The sequence below is a fragment of the Alnus glutinosa genome, chromosome 7 (assembly GCF_958979055.1).
Source record: "Alnus glutinosa chromosome 7, dhAlnGlut1.1, whole genome shotgun sequence".
NCBI classification, from domain to species: domain Eukaryota; kingdom Viridiplantae; phylum Streptophyta; class Magnoliopsida; order Fagales; family Betulaceae; genus Alnus; species Alnus glutinosa.
This window is the reverse complement of record NC_084892.1, coordinates 11,708,025-11,721,444: the sequence shown is the minus strand read 5'-3', so window position 1 is coordinate 11,721,444 and position 13,420 is coordinate 11,708,025. Positions and strand designations below refer to the sequence as shown.

The window sequence follows — 13,420 nt, the reverse complement described above, 5'->3', positions numbered from 1 at the left end:
TTTATTAAAAAATATATACGAGTCGAGCTAATAAGCGAGCCAAGCTTTTTTACGAGTATGTTCTTAAACTTTAAACGAACGAGCCGGTTTTTATACGGGTATGTATCGTTTAATAATCGAGTATAATTTCGTGTAACTGAGTCGCACACGAACCGAGCCTTATTGAGCTCATGGGTAACTTTACTTTGTTTACATCTCTAATTATCTATCATATAAATTTTACTGTAGGAAGTCGCAAGTATCATAAGATCTATAAATAAATCACGCCACTGGATCGAATCCTCAAAACCGTCCCAAATTTAATGGTCATGGAATAGAGTTCTTCTACACATGAGACTCTCATCCTCCCTTCATCCCCCTTTGATAATAACTCCTTGCACAGACTGACACTGCTTTCCCAAAATTTTATTCCCGGAATGAAAGATGATCATCATAATTAGAAAATTTGGCTACCAAAAATGTGGTAATCAATAAAATTAATGTGATAGCTGAGTTCTTCCACAATGGGTTAGTTCGTGACGCAAATGATGGAGCAACAATTCACATTTTCTATCATGATAGAAGCGTTGAGTCTCTAATCCTCCCAACTACAAACATATGAAACTGAGAGTCTTGAAACCACGCATTAATCCTCTGCCTCATTTTGAAGGAAAAAGAAATATAAATTGATCTAAACCTCATCCATCTGCACACCAAAATTTTAAAATATTTCCAACTATCATCACCAGAATTATACCATAAAAGACCAGTTTTCCTTGGCTAGCAAATGTTTCCCACCAAAAAACAAGTCTCAAAACCGTTGTTTTCACCTTTATATCACGTCATAACACTTTTTCAAATCAAAAACAAAAAGCACCCCCCCCCCCCCCCCCCCCCCAAAAAAAACACATTAACATAGTTGTACACACGCAAGGGAGAAAAGCATGATAAATTTCGCCTGTGTAAAACATGATATGACATTAGCAATGACTTACAAATCAAAATGTTGCTTCATCCCACCCAAATTACACTTGCTAAAGGGTTTAAAAACGGAGGCAGAAAATGAAAATTATCATTTGCCCTGAAACCTAGCCAACAGTAATGTCCAAAGATTCTGCATATATCCCTGGTGGCTACAGTGGTGCAAGTGCCAGAAGATTCCCAAGATTCAAGCATACAAGTGGACCTTTCTCTTTAGCACCTAAACTTTGTAGAAACTGTTGGCAAGTCCAAAAATCTATGCTCTATATACACAAATGTGTAGATTTTGCCTGTGTATCTAGAAGCGTGAACAAGTGCTATGATGGGAGGGTGTGTACAACATACGACCATGTGCGCTCGCAAATGAATATTCATGCACACACATGCATGTGGTAAGGGTAAGAAGAGCTCACATCGACATGAGGGTGCGGAGATCATCTAAACCAATCTCCCTCCTATCCTTTGGGCCCCTACCTCCAAAAGCTTCCCTTGCAAGTTGCTTCTTCCTCTCCTGCAACTCTACTATCCTCTCTTCAATGCTATTTCGAGCAATCAACCTCACAATCTTCACATTCTCCTTCTGCCCAATCCGGTGGACCCGATCCATTGCCTGATCCTCAACTGCCGGATTCCACCATGGCTCCAACAAGTAGACTCTAGAAGCAGCGGTAAGGTTTATACCTGTTCCTGAAGCCTTAAGACTCGCAAGCAAAACAGTGGGTCCATCATGTCCAGGGACACCGAATTCTTCAATTACTTGAGTCCTTCGCTTTGCATTCATCGACCCATCTAAGCGCAAAATCTTGAAACCAGCATCTTTTAGGGGCTTTTCAAGAAATATCAACATCTTACGGAACTGTGAAAATACTACTGATTTTGTAGCTGGGTTTTGATTCCTTGATTCCATGAGAAATTTTAGAAGAGCAGAGACTTTGGAAGATGTGGTTGTTTTTGAAGAGGATACTCCAGTGTCATCAGTGTCAGAAGCTTCTGGAGGGGCTGAGAACAGGTCAGACTGTGTCAAGGGACCCCGACAAAGTGGGCAGCGGGGTTTGTGATGTAGGGTCTTCAAAATACAGGCTTGGCAAAATAAATGAGCACAACGTGTAATAATAATATTAGTTGGTGGTGAAATGCATATTGGACAGTCAAAATCTTCACCATCTCGCAGCACCTCAACCATCTTTTTCAGCAACTCTGGGTTATTGGTTACGTCTGCTAATTGTAGTAGAAGAGTTTCAGGAAATCTAAGCAATGAAATTGCAGTAACTTAAAAAAATAAAAAAATAAAAAGTAGAAGAACAAGAAATGAACTAATTTGCATCTTTCCCAGTACCTTCAATGTTGTGAGAAGGGAGCAGTGATTTGAGATCTGAAGGGCACAAGGCCAAATCAATACATATCTGGCGAAGTCGGAGGAGTATACTAAGTACAGCTGAGTAGTTGCGCATCATATTACCAGCATCAATATAACACCGGAAAACACTCTTAGCTTCCCCTTCCATCTTATCATACAGTTCACGTTCTTCTCTAGAAAGTTCCACATAACAAGTCTCTATAACTTTAGGTGGCAACCCAATCAATCCCTTTTCTTTTGTTCTTCGCAAAGAAATGGTTGCCATTAGAACCTGAAATTGTATTAAGTTGCATTATAGCCAATTTGCATTAGAAAAATTACATACAGATGAATGAATCAGCACAAAACAAAACACATAATGCAATCAAAAACCAGAAATGGATGCAATTTAATTAAATACCAGACACTGAAAAACACTTTTAAGGATAAAGCAAAAAGAAAGCACTCTCTAAATAGAAGCTTTAAAACCTTTTTGTTACCTTTTGATAAACCTAGTAGGTTTAATGTTAATCCCTGATACCCACTTCATGTTATTAATTAGGTCTCTTTACTTTCCCAATGGAATTAACTTGCTCTCCTCCAAACCAGTAACTAGTTATATATATACAATTCAAAAACTTAATCTACGAAAAAACCTAAGTTTGCACATTGCATGGTTTACATTTAAAGTTCAGACTTTTTACTGCCTCAAACATCAAAAAGGTCTTCTGGTTTATAAGCCTTGGCTTATGGGGTAAAGCATGTTCTATGGTTGAATGGGTCTTTCGTTAAAATCCTACCAGCCAATAACAAAAATATATATATGTATATAATATAAAAACTTAAAAAATAAAAAGAAAAATTTGAAAAGAAAAAAAGCATGCATATTTCTTTTTAAAATTGTTCACTCTACAAGAGTCTTCAATCTTCCTTTTTCGAGCAGGCAGCTCCAGAAAAAGTTTTAAACTCAAAATAGTGTCACTAATAAAACATACTGCTTCCTGCAGAACAAAAATGTTCTCTAGATACAAATATAGCAATAATTCGTCAACAGTATGCAACAAATCTACCAATGGTGTACGGATCAGCTTTATAACAACCCCTTTGAGACTTTGAGATTTAACTATATGAGCAAATACCTTTCATATAAAAAAAAAAAAAAAAAAAAAAAAAAAAAAAAAAAAAAAAACCTTGTAAAGTAGACTATAAATCCTTTGGCTAAATCTAACTTTCTTACTTGGGTAAGGTTGCTAGAGCACATCCTGCAGCTCTAGTAAACAGCCACCCAAGCAAGTGAAGACTATTGCCAAAACCAAAACCCCATAATTTTACATAGATTAGTTGCTCATTATAAATTAAAATAAAAATAAAATAAAATAAAATAAAAATTGGCAGAAGTGTTTCATGTTTTCCTAGTTTGCCTCCCACTCTTGGTGGTGAAAGACATTGAAAAACGAGCTGAACTTCTAGCAAGATACTATCATGAGTAACAAAAATGGTCAATGTTGTATAAAAATATATCCAATACTAATATTGAAGTCATAAAAATTGCAATAACTTGGCTTGTAAATTTTTAAAGTGCTATAGTGCTTTAGGATAGATTTCATAGTCTATGGTCAATAGGCTTATTATTCACATTCAACTACTTAAACATATTCTCCTTGAATGCCACTAAGATTTCTTTCATCCCATTTCAATCAATAACAAAATATATGTCAATTTAAAAAAGTGATGACGTATTCTCTCTTTATTTGCTAAACAAACCCTACATACAACAATTCTTTCTTTTCTTTTCTTTTTGTATAAGTAATTGAGATATCATTAAAAGTGTAAAGCTCAACCCAGGTAAACAAGGAGTATACAAGAGAAACACTAACTAGAATAAGAAAAAACAAGGAAATAATGAAAACTAAGCATCAAAAGAGATACAAACGCAGTTGTCCAAAGATAAAAGGGTATTAAAGAAAAAGACTTAAGTTCCACCATCACCCTCTCGCCTCCAAAGACACCACAAAAGGCTAAGACACCATCTTACACACAACAACACTCTTAGTGCTATCAACGGTCTACAAAGAAGCAAACAAGTCAACTACTCGTCTAGGCAAAAAATAAAAAAAATAAAAAAATCATGAGGCACAAGCAACCTCACAATGGAAAAGAAAATGGTCCGCAGACTCTACATTTCTCCTGCACATACAACACCTATCGACCAAAATGAAATGCTGCTTCCTAAGGTTGTCAATAGTAAGTATCTTCCCTAAGTCTGCCAAATAAGCAAAAAAAACTGCTCTTAAAGGGACCTTAGTCCACCAAATAATCTTTCAAGGGAAAAGGAATGCCATCATTACAAACAATGACATTGTAGAAGGATCTAACATCGAACAACCCTATTTTGGAGGAGGCCCACCAAAGCTTGTTTTCACCTTCTCGTCTCACTCTAATTGAATACAACAAATTCAAGAATGAGGCAAAGACAACCTTCCAATCATGAGCCACTCTAACAAAGCTTACATTCCACTAACTGAAGCCACCAAAAAGCTCCAAATAAGCCTCTACAGAAGCATCCTTCACGCAAGCAATACCATATAAATTTGGAAAGGCTTCCTTTAGGGTCTTGTCTCCACACCATACAGATCATGCTAGAATCTAATCTTGGAGGCATTTCCCACCTCAAATCTAATATGACTTGAAAACATCCCCAGCCCCTCCTAATATTCTTCCATAACCCTACCCTGTATGTCCCAAGAGGTTCATTAGAACACCATCCATCCCATGAACTACCAACTTTAGACTTCACCACAACTCTTCACCAAATCTCTCTCATGCACATACCACCAAAGCCATTTTCCTAAAAGAGCACGATTAACATCAGCAAGTTCCAAACCACTAACCCTTCCTTGGAGATTAGAGAACAAACCTTGGATCAACTTACCAAGTGAAATTTGAACTTTTCACCTAACCCACCCCATCAGAAATCTCGATGAAGCTTCTCTATGCAATTTGCAACAGCCACTAGGAGAGGAAAGGGGGACATGAAAAACGCAGGCAAATTGGAAGTTTGCTTTTTACAAGGGTAACCCTACCACCCTTAGACAAGTGCATCATTTTCCAATTAGCCAACCGAAGCTCTATTTTTTCAATAACATCACCCCAAATAGGCTTGGCCTTATAGAAGGACCCCAACGGAAAACAAAATACTTCAAAGACAAAGAAGAAACCCTGCAACTCAGAATACCAACCAACCTATCCACATTATCAATATTACCCATAGGAACCAAATCTGATTTAGCCAGATCAAGCTTCAAATCGGAGACAGCTTTGAAACAAAAAAAATAAAGCACGTAGATAGGGTAGGTGGTTAGGTTAGGCCCCACAAAAAACCAAAAGTGTCATTTGCAAGCAACAGGTGTGAAATGTTAACCACACCAGAGTTCCTAGACCCTATAGAAAAGCCTGGGAGAAAAACCCCATTAACAGTTGCAGAAAGCATTCTACTTAAGACCTCCATAATAATAACAAAGAGAAAAGGCGACGAAGGATCTTCCTATCCCAAATCGTGGGAGCTACTGAAGCACCAAAACGAATGGCCATTCACCAAAACAAAAAAACGCATCAAAGAAATACAATCCGCTATCCAAGAGCGCTATTTATCCCCGAAACCACACCTCTTCAACAAGTAAAGTAAGAAATCCCAATTGATATGATCATAGGTCTTTTCAATATCCAGTTTGCAAAGCATCACTGGCTCACCAGATCTGATTCTACTATCTAGGCATTCATTTGCTATGAGAACGGAATCAAGGATTTGCATACCTTTAAAAAAAGCATTATGGGGCTTCAAAATAATTTCTCCATAACCCTTCTCGACCTATTGGCATGGACTTTGGCAATAATGTTATGAACTACTCTCACAAGACTAATAGGCTGAAAGTCCTTAAGATCAATAGCCCCGGATTTCTTCAGAATGAGAGCAATGAAAGTGGCATTAAGACAAGCAGCCCTCCCCCTGACTCTATCGCGGCTAGTGTTGCCACGATTCGGGTCATAGTTTATGGGACGAAATAACCTTAATTCTCTATTACCTTTTCTTCCCAAACTGGATCAAGAGTCCGACACCTGCTTAGAGCGGCTCGGTTCAATGGCCGCAAACAAGGCCAGCAGCTCTTCTTCAAAACACTTGCACGAAAGCCCCACAAAATGACCGATTTCCTTCACCATCTACAAAACCCAAGTTAAAGGCAAAGTCCCTGCTATTTTCTTATTAAAAACTGCTGAACAGAATCTCAACGGGGTGGGTTCCTCCTCAAAGAACAAACACACATCCAGACAAGGCTGGGTTACAAGAGCATCGCTTCTACCCACAACACCCCCACCCAACTCAGCAAATTTAAAGACTTTATCCTTCACTACGCTCTGGCAGCTTTGGAAGAAGGAGAAGAGGAGAAAAAAGACTCCAGCATTGAAACCTGCTCACCCCCTTAGCAATAAAAACCCACTTTGAGCTTGCCAGCAAAGTGCTCAGCTTAGAGGGAAGCAGCTCCTCAGAAGGACAGGCCCTCAAATGCACTTTATTCAGGCAGACAAAATCGGACACAGAGCCTTCGTGGAGGCCTACTTGCATAGCCAGACGAGGCAGACTCCTAGGCCTCAACTCCTGACTTGAGCAGGATGTTGTGACCACTTACAGCTCCACAAGACTCGCTACAAATTATCCAAGTACCTCAGTTTCTAGTTTAACAATATGAATTACACTAGATTCTTTGGTAATATGCCAAAAAAAAAAAATGTTCTTTGCATTTATCAAATGATATGATCAAATACAGAAGTGGCAGCATGAAACACCAACTCCAACAATTCTTATTTTACTGTTGCCCATATTTTTGAGTTAAGCAACTCTCAGGGAAAAAAAAAAAAAAAAAACCAATGATAAGCTTAACTGGGTAAGTTCTAGTGCATCAGATACAATCTACTTAATATTTTGACTTTTCAAAGAAGATTCTCTTAGCAAGGTAGAGGAAGTAATAACAAAAAACAATAAGGAGCTTAATAATGCAAAACCTCATAACTCACAATAGGTATTAAAATCAAATTAGTGATATCTAGAGAGAAACTAAATGAAAATATTATTTCAAATCTAAGCACTACTTCATAGAGAAAATAATATTAAAACAACTCTATTTGACTGAAATGGGAATCATATTCGGATTCTTCCCCCATGCCATGGTTGGTTTGTGCTAGTTTCATCTGGCAATCATGGGTATACCAGTTACCATGGTTGGTTTGTGCTAGTTTCATCTGGCAATCATGGGTATACAAGTCAACGTGGTTGGTTCCCTCGAGTACATATCTTGTTCCTGTGCTTATTATTATTATTTTTTTAATTCTTATAATTGTTTATGGTCCATGCACTTATAAGACTATAGCACGTACCCTTCTCCCATAAACTGGAAAGAGCATCATTCATCAGCCATCCATATCAACCTAACAATCAAAACCAATGCCTATTAATTACCCTTCAACCATACCTCATTAATACTCGTGATGAATTCCCAGCATTGTTTAATATGCAGTTGGAAATCAACTCTTGGGCAATGGCAAAGGCAAGAGGGATATTCCTTTGGAGAAGAAAATAACTGAACCAAAAAGATGTTCAGCGCCGAAAAGAAAGAGCGGTGAGTAATGGGGACTGGCGAGAGAGAGAAAGATGTTCGGATCAAGCAAAGTTAAATATTGGATTCCAGTAGCTGTAATCAAGTAGAAAGAGATTAAGAAGCAATAGTTTCTTGAGTTCTTAAGACATTAAGGTTCACATGGCAAGGAAAATTTCTTTCCAAGTAAGTCATACCAGAAACATAAAAGGAAAAGTTGAAACAACCAAAAGCTTCACAATCTTCAAACAGATACGAAAAAAAACTCCTGTGATTCACTTCGATATATTTTATTTTATTCCAAATGGAAATTACAAAATATGTTTCGAAATACATACATGACACTTATGGTACACAAGAAACTCCTATTCTTTGCAATCATATAAAAAACCAGTAAATTTTACAGTCAACCACTTTAGCATGCAAAGAAACTAAGTATCAGGTGAGAAATCATTCAGGAAAATATTAAATCAATTAGCCATACAGAACATGAGATTCCAACCTCAAAGCAAGTTTACTTCAGTAAGATAAACGTCCAATCTATCACATGATATTACCTGCAGACGTGAGAGCCCCTTTTGGTTTCCCAGAGCAAGCGGACGCTGTACCAAGCTTTGCCAATGACTCTTGACTGAAAATGGCGCAAACCGCAAGAATGCCATCAAAGAAAACAAATCAAATGAGCCATTCTGAATGGGCGTTCCCGTAACAACCCACCTCCGCTGGGCTATCAAATCAGTGACAGCTCGACTTTGTTGAGCATTTACATTCTTTATCAAGTGTGCCTCATCCAAAATGACCCGCCACCATTCAATCTTCTTCATGGGGGATTCCGAACAACGATATTCAGTAGCCAGAGTACTATATGTAGTTAATACTATATCATACTTTTTGAGCTCCCCAACATCATTTGTCCGATTCCCATAATACATATATACCTTCAACTTTCGAGGCCAAGTATGCTCTTCTAACTGTGTTATCCACGTTGAAAACACAGAAGGCGGGCACACAATTAAAGTTGTCTTGCTGCCAAAATCACTAAAAGACTTCTCACACAGACTTAAAGATTTTCCTTTCACATTGCCATCAAATCTCACATCACCAATTTTTCGTTTTTTCCGCGACAGGGGACCCTTCTTGCTAGTTCTTCCCTTCTTACCCTTCTTACCACTCTCCTCCTCACCCATTTCATCAGACTTTTCTACATCTAAACTAGCACTATGCATTGCAGAAGCAAGAGCACTACCGCATTTATCAAAAGCAATCAAAGAGAGCAAAGTTAGAGTCTTACCCAACCCCATATCATCCGCAAAAACCCCACCTCGCAAAGGCTCCGGCCGCACATCCGTATGGTAATTCGTCAAAACATTGACATAAGACCCATCTTTCTCCTCCCAAAAAGGCGGCAATTCGTCCGAGTTCTCTCTATGAACCAACCATCCCAACCCCTCCTTCTGATGCACAAAGAGCTCCGATTTGATCACATCCTTCGGTGGCTCCAACGGTTCCAACGCACCCTTCTTGCTCACATTCTCATCAACAAGCTTGAAAATCTCATCTACACTCTTGTCACCCTTCCTCTGCTCCTTCACCACCATGGCCTCGGACAGCGTAAAGGACACGTCGGAATCCGAAATCAAGTCCAACCCAGCTCCCGAAATCGCCGATTTAACTGCCTCAGAGGCCTCAATTCTCGAAAACACATGAATTTGACAAGGAATCTTGTACCTGTTTCCCGTGGCACGAGCATTGGGCACAATGCCTTCGACGAGAATGGTATGAGCGTCTATCAAGGGCGCCAAGACCGCCGCGACAGGGCGCTCGATGTGTCCGACTTGGACGGTTCGGGTGTTGAGGACCTTGATGGCGTTTGAGTCGTGCGGGTTGAGGGGTTCCCGGACCAGACCCACCATTTCCCGGCCGCTGATGGTGCCGGAGTAGTATTGGATTCCGACTATGTTGGCGATTACAAAGCCCAACAAGTAGGTCTCCGCGGGAGATTGCGGCGGCGAGTCTTGCGCGAGTGAAAGTTCGTCTGGGTCGGCGTGGGACTCTTGCCAGTTGTCAAGACTCAAGAAAAGGCTTACTGGGTCTTCATCTTCCATGGCAAAGAGACCGAAGAGGCGAAGCGCTAGGGTTATGGCGGTGGGTTTAGAGAAAGAGTGCCTCCCGTCTGCTCAGTTTCAGAGGTTGGTCGTTTTGAATGCAAATAGAAAGGCGGGTTTAGAGAGAGAAAAAGAGTAAAGAAGAATATTTAGTCAGAGCTGAGAAATACTCGGTATTTTCCTTGTGAACGTAAACAAAGAGTGCTGAAATTTCAACTCTCTCATAATAATAACATATGTAAATATTATTCAAGAACGCTCAAGGAAGGAGACGGATTTTGATGAACAAGATGGACGGAAGAGTTGTTGCGTGCTTTCTTCCATGAGGATGCCGGATGCAGTCGGTGCATGCGTTGTAAGCGACAAAAAAAAAAAAAAATATATATATATATATATATATATATATATATATATATATATATATATATATATATGACTTTAAAAGAAGAAGAAAAAGGAGGGGGCAATTATTTTGCTTTGTATTTTTTTTTTGGGAATCGGAATACTACCAAAGTTGCAGTTAGACACACATATTTTTACGCAAGTGATAGAGTTGGGAAATAATATTGATGATTTTTATTTTCGATTTCTTTTGGCTTTTTTTTTTTAATAAAAAATAAAAAATGAGGGAGTATTTAATATTTATTGGTTTAATTGATAAAATATATTATCATTTAAAAAAAAAAAAAAAAAAAAAAAAGAGAGAGAGTGGAGGAAGCGAAGTTGAAGATATGGTTAATGTGAATGCGGTGGACCGAGTGGGGAAGAAAAATAGCATTATTATGATTTTTTTGTTGCCAATGGACACTTTTTGGGTACACGTGTGGAGTCCAGGTGGAGGTTGTCTGCGTCAGCAACCAAGAAGATGAAAAGGCACAAGTTGGGGATTCACCGGGGGCTTCAAAGTGGGAAGGTGGGTTTCCCTGTCCGACCATTCAACGTTAAGAATAAGATCACAGTGTTCTCTCACCCCCATCGTTTATATCCTTTCAACTAACAATCCCAGCCCATGTATACCCCTCTGGCCCTCTCGGAACCGTAACCCATTTCAACTCTTATCCTCAAACAGGCCGAACCCACCAACTGAAATATTTCCAAGCCCACTATCTGCAAATCTTCTCCCCCTTGAATCTTGATCCATCACAACACCAACGACCACCTTTTCAAATCCATCCACCCTCTTTGTACCACTAACTCTCACACCTATCTCTCTTCCACCGGACAACCCATCTCATACTACTCGGTCTCCCTCTCCAACCCATCCAACTCCACACTCTCACTCATCCAGAAAATCGCCCAAGCAACCTCTCAAGCTCTCCCCATTCCATCCATTTTTCAGGTCCACTACAGTCCCTTATTCACCTCCACTTCCCTATGTGACTTCACCATCTCCACCTACTCCTTCACCTCCACTTTCACATGATATATGCACCTCCCCTCCATTATTACTTAAGAGAATATGAGAATGTTAAAAGTCTCATATTGCTAAAGTATGCTTGGGTTGTGAGCTTTATATATCTTGGTATCAGAACTTTTGTGGAAGAATATATAAGGTTCAATAGACTTTATCATGGTATCAGAGCTTCAGGACTTCGGACAATATTGGGTCTTCCGTCCTTGTTGTACATGTACACGTGAGGGGGCGTGTTAAGAGTCTCATATTACCAAGGTATGCTTCAGTTGTGGGTTTTATAAGCCTTGAACAAACATCTTCCCTTAGGGAATAACTTCAATCAGGCAGTGGCAAAAACCTCTTGGTTTTTGCCCTCCAATGAGAGATTGACAAGTCAACATTAAACAAAAAAAATATATATTAGCAAAACCTAGCAAAACACTGGATCTAAACCCTAGTAAAAAAAAAATAAAAAAAAAAAAAACAAAACAAAACAAAATAAAACAAAAAACAAAAAACCATTCCAGCCCAAACGCCGCCGCTGCCACTGCCCCACACCAAAATTGGGGGTGGCTACCACCAAGCCACGCCGCCACCCCCGAGGTCTGGGGGTGGCCTTCAGGCCAACCCTAGATCCATTTAGGGGTGGCCCAATGACCACCCCCCAGCCACTGGGAAGTGGCCGCGCGGCTACCCCCGAGGTCTGGGGGTGGCCTTCAGGCCAACCCTAGATCCATTTATGGGTGGCCCAATGACCACCCCCGACCACTGGGAAGTGGCCGTGCAGCTACCTCCAATGGTCGGGGGTGGTGTTTAATTTTTTCTGTCTCTGGCGAAGTCTGAAGTTGGTGAAGCCGACGAGTTTTGAGTTCTTTGCGGCCTTTTGTGGTGATTCCGGCGACGTCTGTATGTATCCAGCGAAAAATCTAGAAATTTTTTCAACAACTGTTGTGGACTTTTCCGACGGATTTTGAGTTTTCATATTATTTTCTTACAATTTTTTGAGTGGTGAAGCTAGAGGATATTGCCGGAGAGAGAGAGGGGTTGAACTTACCGGTGAAGGAGCAGCGGAACTGGCGGCGGTGTTTCGCATGGAGCATTGGCGGCAGCGAGGGAGGCGGTGATGGCAGCGTCTGGGATGGGCGGTTGTTGGGAGTTTTTTTTTTTTTTTTTCAGACTAAAAAAAAAAAAAATTAAAGGATTAGATTCAGTGTTTTGCAAACAATTGTTTTTCTTGTTATAGGTTGCTGTGTCAATCTCTCATTGGTGGGCATAAAACCACTGTTTTCTACCCTGACTAGACAGAAGGGGCTTTCCTTCTCTTAAAATGTCTTTTGTGAAAGAGTAAGGTTCATTGAACTTTATCAGGGAAAACATTGATGATGTCCCATTGGCGCTCCTCAAAAAAACATAATGGACAACAACTCTTCACAGGGTTTTTCTCTAACTTGGAAATGGCAGCACTTTATTTGGCATCATTAAAGGACTCGGCAATTCCTCTGACAATTGAACCAGTGGTTGATACAATTGAAACCTCTTCGACTCCTAATTTGGGAATTCTAGAATAGCCTCCAAGTATGGGGAACGCTGCTTCTTCATCTCCTCTTCAACAGGAGCATATGGACATCCTGAAGCCTCTGAGTAGCTTGTGCAAATTTTAATTAACTCGCAAGCGCATGAATCGTTTGCAATATAGTGTATGCAAGTGCAATATCGAATCACAGGGAAATGGTCAAAAATCAATTTCTAGTTTAACTAATTCCATTTTAACCTAGTTCCAAATTTTAACCTAGTTGTTGAGAAAACACGTACCTCCTCTTCTTGTGTGTCGATGGCTGTAAAACAAGAGTGTAATGTTGTCTGTGGGAGAAGTATGGTATATGTTAGGGTTTATGCCCTAAAAGCCGATTCCTTTTTTTATGACATTTTGGTTTATTAAATAAAGTTGTTTATTTTCTGAATTATTTGATAACATTGG

At 39.6% G+C, this 13,420-nt stretch overlaps 1 protein-coding gene across 2 annotated transcripts; it reads right to left on the bottom strand.

Annotated features, from left to right (window-relative positions):
* Window positions 1-913: 913 nt before the first annotated feature.
* LOC133873641 (putative SWI/SNF-related matrix-associated actin-dependent regulator of chromatin subfamily A member 3-like 1) lies at window positions 914-10,400 on the bottom strand. Of its 2 annotated transcripts, none has more exons than XM_062311373.1 (3): window positions 8,502-10,400; window positions 2,297-2,588; window positions 914-2,178 (listed from the first exon to the last, which is right to left on the bottom strand). In XM_062311373.1, exons 1-3 carry the CDS (start codon window positions 10,047-10,049, stop codon window positions 1,370-1,372), a joined length of 2,649 nt encoding a protein of 882 aa, XP_062167357.1. In that variant the 5' UTR covers window positions 10,050-10,400; the 3' UTR covers window positions 914-1,369. The 2 variants fall into 2 exon arrangements, with proteins under 2 accessions (XP_062167357.1, XP_062167358.1); XM_062311374.1 differs by having other exon boundaries at window positions 914-2,175; window positions 8,502-10,399.
* Window positions 10,401-13,420: the final 3,020 nt, after the last annotated feature.